This window comes from Panulirus ornatus, chromosome 65, assembly GCF_036320965.1.
Source record: "Panulirus ornatus isolate Po-2019 chromosome 65, ASM3632096v1, whole genome shotgun sequence".
In the NCBI taxonomy this organism is placed as follows: domain Eukaryota; kingdom Metazoa; phylum Arthropoda; class Malacostraca; order Decapoda; family Palinuridae; genus Panulirus; species Panulirus ornatus.
This window is the reverse complement of record NC_092288.1, coordinates 5465001-5480000: the sequence shown is the minus strand read 5'-3', so window position 1 is coordinate 5480000 and position 15000 is coordinate 5465001. Positions and strand designations below refer to the sequence as shown.

Below are 15000 nucleotides of genomic sequence, written 5' to 3'. Positions count from 1 at the left end.
CCATCATACCCAGGGTTGTACTGTCCTCCTCACGAAGTCGTACCGTCGTGCTCGAGGGTAGTACCGCCAGAGGTCAAAGGGTCGTTCACACGTCCTCCAAGGTGTAATCGCCTCAGTTCGGAAAGACGCGTTTGTTGTTCCGGGGCTTCGAACTCACGTCTCTCAATTTCCAATACCAATTGTCTCCTACCAGGGCTTTTAACCTGCGTTCCAGGATTTTTCCAGGACGGGTCTGGACGGGAGCTCAAAACCTGCGTTCCGAGATCTCCAATAAGTGCATCTTGGCCGGGGTTTAAGCCTGCTTTCCAGGAATTGCAACGACGTCTCTCTCTCGCCGTAGTTCGAACTCCGTGTTCGAATCTTCATCTTTTCCCTCCTCAAACTTTTCTCAATATAATTCTTTTTCCCCTTTCACGTCAGATTCAAACCTTATCTTTCCAGCATCTCTCTCTTAACAAATGTCTTCTTGGCAGTTTCGAAACTTGGTCCGGAAATGGGTTGAAAATTATGCATTTTGGCTGGGGGGGAGGATTCGAACTTCTGACCCAGTGGTTCAGAAGAAAGTTTCATGAACCGTGACGACGAATGAAGCAGTTCCTGATCGAGAAGGAAGACTGGAAGACTATCCCTTTTCTCCGAAATTTCAGCCAAAACGACAGGAAGAAGGTTCACAACGAGTGAGGGGACACGGAAGAAGAGGGAGTTGAGGATGAACCTTTCGAGACCCAAGTGTTCCGTTTTCTTTAAGACGACCTTCGCGGTGCGTGAGGAGAATAAACAGAGGCCGGCCGACCCAATTACAGGCCAGAAAACGCTGGGGATGGGTCACATTTAACCCAATTACAGGCCATATAGAAGGCTTGGAGTGTTTGTTACTCCACTGCAGGATATAAACAGCCTGATGGATCAACACCAACCCCAATTACCAGCCAGAAACAGGAGGATGGATCAACACCAACCCCAATTACCAGCCAGAAACAGGAGGATGGATCAAAACCAACCCCAATTACCAGCCAGAAACAGGAGGATGGATCAACACCAACCCCAATGACAAGTCACAAAAAAGAAGGATGGACCTCGATCAACCCAGCTACATGAATGGGCCACGCTTAACCCAATTTACAACCCATAAACACACAATGGGATGACTTAACGACAACGTGAATGAATGAATGAACAAGCCTTGTTCATCGACCCTCCTCCCTCCTCCCCCACCCCCAGCATGGCACATATTACAACCATCGGACAGTTTAATTATCCCTCGTCCCCCTACCCCTCCTCCTCCTCCTCCTCTACTCGCCCTAAATACCCCGAGTGTAACATGCCTGTCCCTGAAGTCAGAACACACATGTAACCAGCATTATTGGTGAGGGGATTCGAGCGGAACAGCTGTGTGGATTTCCTCTCCTCCTCCTCCTCTCCTCACTCCCTCACGGGCGTACTGAGAACCAACCACAAAGAGGAAGATGATAACTCGGGGTCAAACTTTTCCTTGATAAAGAGGTCATTTAGCTACAATATTTGCTTATCAATTAAATGTAATTGAAAAACTTAAACCAGGATTGAACAATACGCAGGCTAGAACACCACAACATGTTTCTGTGAAAGTATAATTAGAAAGTTGAAAGTGTTTGGGTCCCGCAAGATATGGCATATAATGCCTTCTTGTTACAGATAATATTATCCTGAAATTCTGGGACTGTACCCAGCCATTTTGTATCTCGCAGATCCACTGTATCCAAGATTATGATAATCTCTACCGAGCCAACTTTGTAATGATTATCTGTCCACAGAAATCTAAGGAGGACCCTCTGTGACCCCTGTAATCCCTCTGACCCTACCGATTACAGAATCGGCACGATGAATTCAGCTGCCGATAACGACAGCGCGTCCCCAAAACACGCATCCAACTACAGACCGTTGGCAACCAATTACAGGCCAAAGGTAACCAATCATACGCCAAAGGTAATCAATTACAGGCCAAATGTAACCAATTACAGGCAATACATAGATGAATGGATCCCTCTCAGCCACAATGCAGGGGACTGAATCGCTGTAACTCACGACAGAAAAAGCTGCTGTAATATATCACTGAAACATCACTGTCAGTATAGGTTCTAAACCACTGATATCACTGCTTCACTGTCACTAAATATACACAGACAACAGTGCCCCCTTGTATGCTCTGGCACTCTCCTTCACTGCCAACTTCCACATAGTGGCACACTGTCTCTTTCACTGTAATACTGGCTACACTGCAGCCTGCTGAGCTCGAGAGACGAGCGTGAGAGAGAGAGAGAGAGAGAGAGAGAGAGAGAGAGAGAGAGAGAGAGAGAGAGAGAGAGAGAGAGAGAGAGAGAGTCAAATTTCAGTCTCTCTTTCTCATTCTCTATCTATCTATCTATCTATCTATCTATCAATCTATCTACCCAACTCTCTATCTATCTTCGTTAGGGCGGAAGGGACGAAAAAGGAGCCGTGAGAAGCGGGGTCGTAGCTGAGTATAATCCCACATGATAACTGAGTATAATCCCACAGGATAACTGAGTATAATCCCACATGATAACTGAGTATAATCCCACATGATAACTGAGTATAATCCCACATGATAACTGAGTATAATCCCACATGATAACTGAGTATAATCCCACATGATAACTGAGTATAATCCCACAGGATAACTGAGTATAATCCCACATGATAACTGAGTATAATCCCACAAGATAACTGAGTATAATCCCACATGATAACTGAGTATAATCCCACATGATAACTGAGTATAATCCCACATGATAACTGAGTATAATCCCACATGATAACTGAGTATAATCCCACATGATAACTGAGTATAATCCCACATGATAACTGAGTATAATCCCACATGATAACTGAGTATAATCCCACATGATAACTGAGTATAATCTCGGTGGTCTGAGCCAGTCTTGTGCTGAGGTAATGGGGGAGAGGGGGGGGTGGGGGGGTTGGGGGGATGATAGTGGTCTGTTCCCTGCCCGCCAGCACAGGATGAATGGGCGAAAATCCCGGGCCAGCACCTGTGTCCTCCCTCAGGACAAGAGGGGCGTATGTGACGAGCGAGATGCACGGGTGTCAAGGATGAGGTGGGGGGGTGGGGGAGGAGAGGGTGTCAAGGATGAGGTGGGGGGAGAGGAGAGGGTGTCAAGGATGAGGTGGGGGGGGGGTCAAGGATGAGGGATGAGGGGGGGTGGGAGGGAGAGGGTGTCAAGGATGGAGGGGGAAGGGGGAGAGAGGGTGTATTAAGGACGAGAGGCCATCTGGTGTCACAGAGAGAGAGAGAGAGAGAGAGAGAGAGAGAGAGAGAGAGAGAGAGAGAGAGAGAGAGAGAGAGAGAGAGAGAGAGCACCCCCCACTCCAGTTCTCCCTCAAGCGTTGCTGCTGGTGGCCACGTACGGATCAAAACTTGCTCACACACACACACACACACACACACACACACACAGTGTGTCTTAGAACTGTCTTCCTCACCACATGATGGAGGTGGTCGTAAGGGCGGTTTTCCCCCGGACGTAACTTGGGGCTGACGGCCTTAACGATGGGACGGAAGCCCAAACAACCATCCTACTCCACACAAAACGATCGTTTAGAAACCACCAACCACCCATTATCTCTCCCCAACCACCCAATCTCTCTCCCAACTACCCATTCTCTCTCCCAACCACCCATTCTCTCTCCCCACCTAACCATTCTCTCTCCTAACCACCCATTAACCCCTACTCACCCACCCATTATCTCCCAACCACCCATTACCCCTTACCACCCAACTACTGGCCAAAAACCCCCACCCACCCATTCACCCTCTCCCATTAACCTCCACCCACCCATTCATCTCCCACGCACCCATAACCTCCCCTTACACGTGCAATCAGTGGTACAACGACACCCCCCCCCCCCACCACTGCCATGTAATTTGCATATGCAAATGAGTTCTTTTTTTTCTTTCATGTGTAATGGTTTGTGAGGTAAAGATACGGAAAGGAGGATTCAATACCTTGGTCAATTTTCAGGGGGCCTCGTCATTTCTTCCCCCCCCCCCCCCACCCATCTATGGCTTCCCAATAGATAGTGGTCGACAGGGATTGTATCATGCCATTCATGATTTCCACACAGTGGTCGATAGATAAAGATATGATGATGATGATGATGATGCACCCCGGAAACTATCCATGAAATGGAATAGATCATATCCAAGGAACACATGATTTTCAAGTTACAGGATAATTCCCGTGAAATATAATTTCCGAGGAAATGATAATTCCCGTGAAACATAATTTCCAAAGAAATGATAATTCCCGTGAAACATAATTTCCGAGGAAATGATAATTCCCGTGAAACATAATTTCCGAGGAAATGATAATTCCCGTGAAACATAATTTCCGAGGAAATGATAATTCCCGTGAAACATAATTTCCGAGGAAATGATAATTCCCGTGAAACATAATTTCCGAGGAAATGATAATTCCCGTGAAACATAATTTCCGAGGAAATGATAATTCCCGTGAAACATAATTTCCGAGGAAATGATAATTCCCGTGAAACATAATTTCCAAGGAAATGATAATTCTTAAGTCATTCTCCGATCTGAGACTAACATATCATAAACACTTAGAAAGTTCAAAGGATTCGAAGTCAGTTATTGTGTGTTGTTCTTCTGTGAATCACTACCCCATATAATGACTTGAGTAGCATAGAATTACATTACAAAATAGAATTACATTACAGAATACAATTACATTACAGAATAGAATTACATTACAAAATAGAATTACATTACAGCATAGAATTACATTACAGCATAGAATTACATTACAGAATAGAATTACATTACAGAATAGAATTACATTACAGCATAGAATTACATTACAGAATAGAGTTACTACCCGAATTGAACTACTGTTCTGTATTCCCCTAACGAGACCCATTCGTTTGGCCTAATGACCCAACGAGCAGTGATAGTAGAGCTTAATAAGCGTTCTAAGTGTCCTCCACTGTAGTACTATACTGGTATAAGTAGACTGTAGTGGTTTATAAGTACAAAGGCAACAGGTTTTTTTTTTTTACCATATTGCTACAAAGGTCGTCCGGCAGCTGCTTCCTACAGTTTGTGTGTGGGTAACAGCCACTCGAGGAGTGACCGTTATAATGCCATTTTCTTTCCCCTCGAACAGCAAAGTTGTGACCCGCCTTTCCTTTCTCGTATCTTCCCATCTTCTGACAACCTTTCAACCTGGTGTGCCTCTGTCGAGTCCGCCACAAGATAGAAGGAATATATACATAATACGTTGCCTTAAGTGTTTTATAAGTACGTTGGCTGTTTTATAAGTACGTTGGCTGTTTTATAAGTACGTTGGCTGTTTTATAAGTACGTTGGCTGTTTTATAAGTACGTTGGCTGTTTTATAAGTGCATTGGTTGTTTTATAAGTACAGTGACCGAGACATTTCATCCGTAGGCTGTAGTATTTTATAAGTACGTTGGCGGTGGAGCATCACAAGTTACGTCCACTACTGAGCTCTATATAAGTACGGGGGATTACTGCCCTGTAAGTGCTTTATAAGTAGCGCCTGCATGGCCCTTAATGTCTTCGGTAATCACAAGAGAGGCCTGAAGTAACACAAGCGACCTCCAGAGCGCAGTAAGGGCCAAGGAGACAAAACAACCAAATGGACTTTCGACGTTCAGGAAATTCTTTATAGTGCGCCCCCATTTTCTTGCCGGCCCAGGGAACTATCTTTGGCGAACGTCTCGCTAAACTTTACTGCTCGCCAACATTGTGGACGTCCCAGAGGTAGACACTCACACCAATTATATTGAAAAAAAATAAATAAAAAAAAAACGCCACACACGCACGTACACACGTACAATCTCCAAGCGTTTCTTTTTTCCTTTTTTTTAAACTGGTGTCGTTAAAGGGAGGGGGGGGGGGAAGGCTTTCGAAAGATGGCATGGGAGAGAAAACGGGAGGAGGATATAACATGAAATTAAGCAAGAAACTTGTTAGGGAAAGATTGGTAATATTACACACACACACACACACACCAAAGACCCTAAACCCCTCCACACACACACACACACACACACACACACACACACACACACACACACACACACACGCACTTAAGCGGACGAACCCCGCCACACACACTCTAAAGGTGACGAGACGCGCGACGCGCACTTAAAAAAAAAAAAAGGGGTACGACATACACGATGATGACGGAAACTTAAAACGCAAGAGCCGATAATGGACGTAAAAATATAGCCGGGGGGGGGGGGGGGGAGGGGGGGAAGAAGATATTTGCCTGCCCGGGGCAGTCTACGAGCAGGGGGGGGGAGGGAAGAAGGGGGGGGGGAGAGGAGGAGGAGGAGGGGCGGGGCGCCCCGACCCCTCAGACCCCCCCCCAGAGGGTAACTTCCTCACCCACATTCTGGGGTAGACACCCCCACCCAACCACCCCCCCCCCTCCCTCTCCCCACCAGGACCCCCCTCTAGCCCACCCCACCCAGGCCTTAAAGAGGACGAACTGACACACACACACACACACACACACAGCACACACACACACGGTACATAAATACTTAATAACATGTCAAATGCACTATGCTCCCCCAGACCAGATAATACAGATGCTCTTTCAACATAAGTAAAGACATACTTATCCTCACCCATCAATTGGTCGGGATCCCAGAAATATACTTTCGCGGAAGGGAAAGTAAGAGCTTAAGATCAAGGAAAGTATATAATAAGAAAAGCATATTACTTTGCCCTCGTAGGGAGGAGGAGGCAAAGTGGTGGGGGGGGGTGTGGGGGGTTGGGGGGAGTCGTCTTGTCTTTCGAGGTCTGTGTTCCTTCGTCTGTGTGGCTGCGGACCCCACGTACAGACACGCGTGACCCGATGGTCCGTGCCAAGGCGCGTGCGTCCGTGGTACGCGCTGTTGTCAACCCCCCACGCGCCCCCCCCCCGGTAATGGTCGGTCTCCCCCACAACCCCCCAACAATGGTCACGTGAGCACTGTTAATGGTTCTAATGGCCGCTGGGTTTTCCGAGCCATTAGGTAAATGAGACATTTACGTCTTAATGTATACACGTCTTCATGTGTATACGTCTTCATGTATACACGTGATGAGTACACGTTCTCATGTATACACGTCTTCATGTGTATACGTCTTCATGTATACACGTGATGAGTACACGTTCTCATGTATACACGTCTTCATGTGTATACGTCTTCATGTATACACGTGATGAGTACACGTTCTCATGTATACACGTCTTCATGTATACATGATGCTGGCGTCATATTCCCCATGCTTAACCCCGGGAAAGGAAACAACACCTGCAGCTCAGGAAATTGTGCGGTGTATTATTCACATGACGCTACACCGCTAGTAAGTTCCTCAGCACCAGATGGAGGGACCTCCAAGAGGTTCACCATAATTTCATTTCTCATAAAAGACTCTCAGCTGTTGGAATTAATCAGCAGTCTTATAACTGAAGTACCAATAAGTCTTCGTATTGGCTTACACTTTCCACCGCGGGGGGGAAGAGAGAGAGAGAGAAAGAGAGAGAGAGAGAGAGAGAGAGAGAGAGAGAGAGAGAGAGAGAGAGAGAGAGAGAGAGAGAGAGAGAGAGAGAGAGAGAGAGAGAGGGGGGGGGGGGAAATGAAGTGTACTGTCTCAAATCTTCAGCCATTTTGACATTTTTCCAGAAGGGAAAGTAGCAAGGATCACTGGATTTAACATCAATTACATATTTAGACGTGACTGATCGCTTGTGTATTACTCTCTGATGACCGAACACTGCAGCGACTACAGACCTCGGAGTTAGGGCGTACGTACGTTTGAAATGTGGACAATGGTTTTCTACCAAACGTAGACTTTTAACAAGTGGTTTTGTATACGACTATTTATCAACAATATGATGTTTCACAGCCGGGTCGTCGAAGCACGTGGACGTCCAAAGAGAGAGAGAGAGAGAGAGAGAGAGAGAGAGAGAGAGAGAGAGAGAGAGAGAGAGAGAGAGAGAGAGAGAGTGTGTGTGTTTCCGTTCGTTGAGTCAGTCGCTCGCGAACTCAACAGAGCAGAGCGAGTGGTGAATTAAGACAACGAGGGTTGTGGAATAACACTACACTCTGGCTGCTCGCTCTCTTCTTTCTTCACTGCTCTCAACGTGACCCGTCTACATTACCACCTACAACACACACACACACACACACACACACACTGTACCATAGTCCTTTTCTTCTTGAGGGGAGCGTGTACCGTCCCGTCCCGTACCGTACCGTACCGTCTTGCAGCGTACCTCTGGGGTAAACACGTAACTTTTGTACCCCCACACTGCTCGTCTGGCCGGGACCTGCCCAAGCTCGCTAATTGCTGTTCGTAGCTAAGAATCCCCCAACTTTTCTTCCCCCAACTTGTTTTTCTTGGCATTTCTCATACGACCAAGTTTTCTCATGGCTTTTCATGGGGGGGACGGGAGGAAAAATGAGGAGAATGCTGAGAAAGAAGACATCTGTTGACATCATTAAGTTTTATTGGACCAAAAGACTTTGTTTTTCTTTTGGGTCAACCCAGAGAGAGAGAGAGAGAGAGAGAGAGAGAGAGAGAGAGAGAGAGAGAGAGAGAGAGAGAGAGAGAGACAAAAACAAACAGATAAACAAACAGACTAACAGAAGCACACTGAGTCATTCTAAACCATCCCCATCTTCGCCTGGCGATCGTTTCTGGGGCCTATCTTTAACCCCGAAGCCTGTCCATCAATCGGGTTTACCATCAGTGATACCTAATCCACAAGGCTATTCGTGACTGTAGCTCTAATGACCCTTACATAATCATTACACTCCGGTTTGTTAAGTGCACTCAGGAGCAACTTGTATAGGTCTGAGTACACACTCAAGTGTGTCTTGTACTCAGGTATTTTTGTAATTACTGGGTAAAGAAATTTTTCGCGAGTCCAGGATGTCGATACCATATTTTTTTTTTCTTAATGTGGGTCAATTTGTGCCTCCAGTTTTCGCCAGCTTTGGTCTACTACACTGTACGGTGTTTCACTCGAGAGATGAGTACATCACTACTACACTGTACGGTGTTTCACTCGAGAGATGAGTACATCAGGATGAGTCTCCTTATTCATATCCACTCGTGAGTATTATTAGTAAGTCGAGGATCTCAGTGAGGCTGGTTCGATCCATGTGAATCCTCAAGTGAATCGATTCGAGCAGGTTCATAGGCGACGCCGCCCACATCGGGTCAAATCTTTGAGGACATATATATTCCCTCGGAGTCAAAAAGCAGGATTGGAGGATTAATCTCAACGTTTTTTTCCCCCCGTCCCTCGTATGAAACGAGCCAGAGATATCCACCATGCCATAATCCACGAGATAAAGTCTTTCATTCGCTGGAGATAAAAGCGCGTTGGACTTCATCACTCCTGATCTTTTAACGTTCGTATCTAATGGCCTGAGCTGGCCAGGGGGATTCCCTTCGTGGTGGTGGGGGGGAGGGACGTGTTTTGAGTTCTTTACGTGTCCCATAAAACAGCAGCTGAGAATTAGACGTTCTTACTCGACCCTTTCCCAGGGTGATTTGATCGGCCCAGTGAGACACCAGGTTGACATCAGAGCGAAGATTTGCTGTGTCTTTGGCACAGAGAAGGGGCTACGTGTATAGTGGGATATTACATGATCTCACCTGAAGAAGGTGTAAAACATTTTTTTTTTTACGGTTGTTGGATGTAACAGCTTGACGCTGACGGCCTTAATGACCCCACCTGGTCGTTGATAAACTACCCATCCGGCACATGTGACCATTGTCCAATCCAGCATCGTTCATCTCTTCGTCATCAGGTCGGATGTGAGAGCGAGCAGTCAAGAAGGATGAACTCTTGTCCCAGTGAGAGGAGGAGGAGGAGGAGGAGGAGGAGGAGGAGGAGGAGGAGGAGGAGGGATCTGTTTACAAGGGACATCGAAGTTCATGTCCGTTCGACAAAATATATAACTTCTGGGGTCTCTTGATTGGAAAACTTTACCCAATTTTGCGATTTTGAATCCACTGCTTTCATCGTGTCGGTCATGAACCATTTTTACTTTTTTAGCTTCCCATGAATGAAGAGTCTTTGAGAAATCCACATCGTGGTTGCTGACACTCACTGAAAAGGCTGTCAGGAGGCAGGAGATAATGTAGACCACTCGATTCCATAGGTTGCATGTAGTGGTTCACAATTCCTAATCACCCTGTAACAACTCATTGAGATCCGCTATGTTCACTCCAAGAGCCATGACATCTGGAAATGAATTTGCTTTCTTGTGTATTGAGACAGTGGACGACAAACACGGGGATGTGCAGCGAGGGGACTCTTCATCACAAGGCTTGGCTTTGACTCCTTGAGGAAACTCATGTCTTTTTTTTTTTTCTTTTGTCACTTACAAATTTCCACAAGAGTCCAGTTACCATTCCAGACTCAGCTGAGGGTGATGGTCACCTCTGGACGAAGTGCTTGTGTGACGGTACACCGTCTTCGTAACTGGTTGTTTCAAAGTTAGTTTTTTGTCAGTGAACCTTCGCGTCCAGGCGGCCATACCTGTCTCCGTTAAAATTCCTCTTACTTAATTAGCATTTCCCCTCCTGGTTTCCCCCAACAGCAAACACCGGAGGGAACCTTTTCCCACAGAGCGTCCAAGTGTCAGACGTAAAAAATATGGTCCAGAATTTTACGGCGATGAAAAATTCTTTTTTGTTTTTTGTTTTTTTGTCTTTCATGAATGTCTCCAGCATCATCCAAAGTTCTCAGACAAGACAAAAAACAAAAACAAAACAAAAAAAATGTCCTCAGCTTTCATCTTGCGTCTGGCTGTTTTCCTTACAAAGCTCGACCCCTTTCTTCCTCCTCCCATTTTCTTTCTAATGTGATAATTCAGGAACTTTAGTAAATTCCATTTCTCCCTTTCTCGGAGTAAGGGTCGTTGTCTTATTTATGGCTTGGGGGGGAAGGGGGGTTGGGTTAGGGGGGGGCGCCTTTATTCTTCCACGCTGGAGTAAGTTTGGGGGCAGATTAATTTTTTTTTTCCCTGTGTTAACTGTTTCTGTCGGCAATATCTTGAGCTCTTGTTATGGATGGGGATATTCCAAGAGGATATTCCAGGAGGATATTCCAGGCTGTGTTAGACGGCATGGGGTAAATCTGTCCTCCTTTCTCCGTATTTCTTTTATGGAATACATACCTTGCCCAGACTACACTCCTTCCCCACTCCAGTTGTAATAAAAAGGGATCTTTCTCCTTCTATATTGAACGTCTCTCTCTCTCTCTCTCTCTCTCTCTCTCTTTCTGTTTCACAACATTCGCGCCACAGGCTGATAGAGAAGGTCCAGAGGAGGCAAGCGAAGATGGTACCAGATGTAAGAGACTCCAGTTACAGGGAAGGGCTGAAGGGTCTTAAATTTACCCACCATGGAAGAGAGGAGAGTGAGGGGTGACCTGATCCCAACCTTTGAAGTCTGAAAACAGACTGATAACGTAGACTCTGTATAGTTCTTCGAATAAATGCAGAGATAATGCATCATAGTTGTATCATATTAAGGAGTCTTTAAGAGATGGGGCCTCCACGAGTGAACTCCCTCCCCGTAAAGTACAAGACATGGGGCCCCCATGAGTGTAGAACTCCCTACCCGTACAGTGCAACAAGCTAATCAATATCAGGTAATTTCACAGACACAAACACATACACAGACGTACCCACTCGCTCTTACAAACTCTGTGCTTTATGCCTCTACCGATGCCTCGCCCACACCCTTCCTTAACTCGTCTTCTTCCTCAGTGACTCAAGTAAAATAACGTAGAGTAATTTACTGAAGCAATATTTAGCGGACCCATAATTTAATACTTGGGAAGTTTGGTAAGTTGGTTCTTCCTAAACTCCTTCAAGAACATTTATCATCGCCTGGAAGACCCAGACGACGCGTCTGGAACGAGAGGGGGACATACACGCGCCATCAACCGGAAAACCCACATGGCGTCCATGGAACATGAATCAACTCCTGGAAGGCCCACATGGCGTCCCTGGAACATGAATCAACTCCTGGAAGGCCAACATGGCGTCCCTGGAACATGAATCAACTCCTGGAAGGCCAACATGGCGTCCCTGGAACATGAATCAACTCCTGGAAGGCCAACATGGCGTCCCTGGAACTGAACTACCTACTGGAAAACAACATAGAGTCCATGGAGCCAAACCCCTCCCCCTCTCCTTGAAAGCTTAAAATGGTGTCCCCCTAAAACGTGAATTACCGCTTCGCCAACCTCCACGTCGTCTGCTAAACGTGAATAATGCACTGGAAAACTTACCTGACGTCCCTAGAACGTGAATCATCGACTGGAAAACCCTCATAACGTCCCTGGAACATAAACCATCGACTGAATGGCCAAGATGGTATCAAGAAAAGAACGAGCCTTTCTATCAAGTGGACCTCAATAAGGACTGACTGGAACATGAAGTCTAAAATGAACTCGTGAATCCATCAGGAAGGGACGCTATTCTTGCTATCCACTGGAACGTCCTAAGAGACGTCACTCAAGCAAAACCTCAAAGGAAAACCCTTCTCATATGAGTAAAAAACAATACCCAGTGGACGTAACTGGAAAGAGAACTACTGGAAACTTTAAAAAAAAAACATATTACTGGAACTCAAACTCCACACACTATCAGCTGGAAAAATCCCCCCACACGAAACACTGGATGGATCGAGGACTGCAAGTCTTCGTCTCCCTGTAATCCCGAAGACGCCATTGGTACATTTGATGACACTCATCTCGTAGTAAAGTTCTACGCTCAAGACCATCCCACTATAATTCCAGGACTCACCATCAGTTCCAGGATCTGCGGGTTGTCGCTCTCGCACTCGTGCTCGACGGCCGCCAGTTCGATGTTGTTGCGGAAGATGGTCGTCCTGACCACGAGGGAGGGCGACGGTTCCAGGATGTTCACGACCAGCCGGTACACCTGCCCTGCCCTCACCAGCCTCGGCGCCACCACCAGGTAAGTCCTGAGGACAAAGAAGGAGTGGTTATGGAATCATCATCATCATCATCATCGTCATCGTAAGATGCTGTGAAGGGGAGTATGAGGTTGAATGAGGTGTTCTGAGGGGAGGAAAGAGGTTTGGAGATGTCGTAAGGTGCTGTGAGGGGAGTATGATGTTGAGTGAGGTGTTCTGAGAGGAGAACGAGGTGTGGAGATGTATTGTGCGGGGGGGGGGGGGGGGGGGGGGAAGAATGAGGTTTTGGGAGGTGCTGTATGGGATGAATGAGATCCTGAGAGGATGTTATGAGGGAGGAGTGAGATTTTCCTTGTGAGGGTGGTCGTAAGGGAGGCATGAGATTTTCTTCAAGTGTCGTCAAGGAATAAATATGAGTGACGAAAGAGTTTCGTCTAAGATCATAAATCCCCACACCAGTCCACTGTGGCTGTGGTGGTGGTGTGGTGGTGGTGGCGTGGTGGTGTGGTGGTGGTGGTGGTGGTGGTGGTGGTGGTGGTGTGGTGGTGGTGGTGGTGGTGGTGGTGGTGGTGTGGTGGTGTGGTGGTGGTGGTGGTGGTGTGTGGGGGAGCAATATTATCTATGTACGTAAATCCAGACCTTGATTGTTTAAATTCAAATTATGCCACACAACTTTATCGGTTAATGAAACGATAACTGAATATTAATTGTTCATCGAGATTACGTGAGAGAGAGAGAGAGAGAGAGAGAGAGAGAGAGAGAGAGAGAGAGAGAGAGAGAGAGAGAGAGAGAGAGAGAGAGAGAGACTCTCCCTCCCTCTGCCTCCCAATGAACCCTTATTGGTCCCGTCCCCCCCTCCCTCCCTCCCCCACCCCTCCCTCCCTCCCCCACCCCTCCCTCCCTGAAGAACTTCTACGAAGAACAAAGTGACGCAGTTCTACAACGACTCGCTTTCAAGATGGGAATCCCTGTGAGCTCGCTGTTTACCATCTGATGTCCCTCAGCGCCGCGGTCCATCCCTGTGGGAGAGGGACAACTTGCCCCCCTTAATTCCTGCCTCTTCACAGAGAGAGAGAGAGAGAAAGGGGCACGAACCTCGACCCTATACACGAGAACATTAGAGGCGACGACTTCGGTGTCGACAGATATCAATCTCATCTCCAGGTCGTTTCCCGAAATGGTCGTTTCAAGGAGACGACATCGACCTGAGCGTGAGGTCGTTCCCCCGCCCGCGCCCAGAATGTCGTCCAAGGAGACGACTGTGATGGCGAGGCAAGGGGGGGAAGCGAGGAGGAGACACGGAATGGTCTGGGTGGCTTGAAGGAGCCATCACATGGAAACGGAGTGGCGTGTAGTGGGTTAGAATGTTGGGGTTGATGATTGTATTGGCTGATAGTGGTGGTGTAGGAGGAGGAGGAGGAGGAGGAGGAGGAGGAGGAGGAGGAGGAGGAGAAGGAGGAGGAGGACAAGAAGGAAGGGAGTTAAGGGTATGGGGTACAGATGATTGGAATGGTTGGACTGTAGAAGTGAAGGGAGGGTTCTAACAGTAGGGGATGATGCAGCATAAGAAGTAAAGGGAGTAGGAGCAGCTGTAGCGGCAGCTGTAGCAGCAGCAGCAGAAGCTGCACCTATAACAGCAGTAACAACAGCAGCAAAAACAGCTGTAGTAAACCCGCAAGTGAACAGGAGATGAAGCTGTCCCTCACTAACCACAGCTGAATGCTAATGCTGCTGCTGCAGCTGCACCATGAGCCAGGCAGCTGATGATAAGGACACGCCAAGCTCTGACCTGTCGTCACATGGGGCTGTTCAACACGTCATCAAATCCTTACATAAGTAAGTCCAGGTCGCCAGCTCCCACGATCGAACCACCTACGTGGTATGTACCCACCATTAGGAGCACACCGCACCACAAAGGCATCAAGGAACATCCCAGTGGTAAAGATTTCCTCTAAAAAGTATATATATAACATT

General features: G+C 47.1%; 1 protein-coding gene across 1 annotated transcript in view; it reads right to left on the bottom strand.

Annotated features, from left to right (window-relative positions):
- The window catches only part of LOC139746448 (CD109 antigen-like), a 312038-nt gene that overhangs the window by 100318 nt on the left and 196720 nt on the right, over positions 1 to 15000 (bottom strand). The window contains 1 exon segment of the mRNA XM_071657698.1: positions 12894 to 13074. Within this exon segment, the coding sequence (XP_071513799.1) occupies positions 12894 to 13074 (181 nt within the window).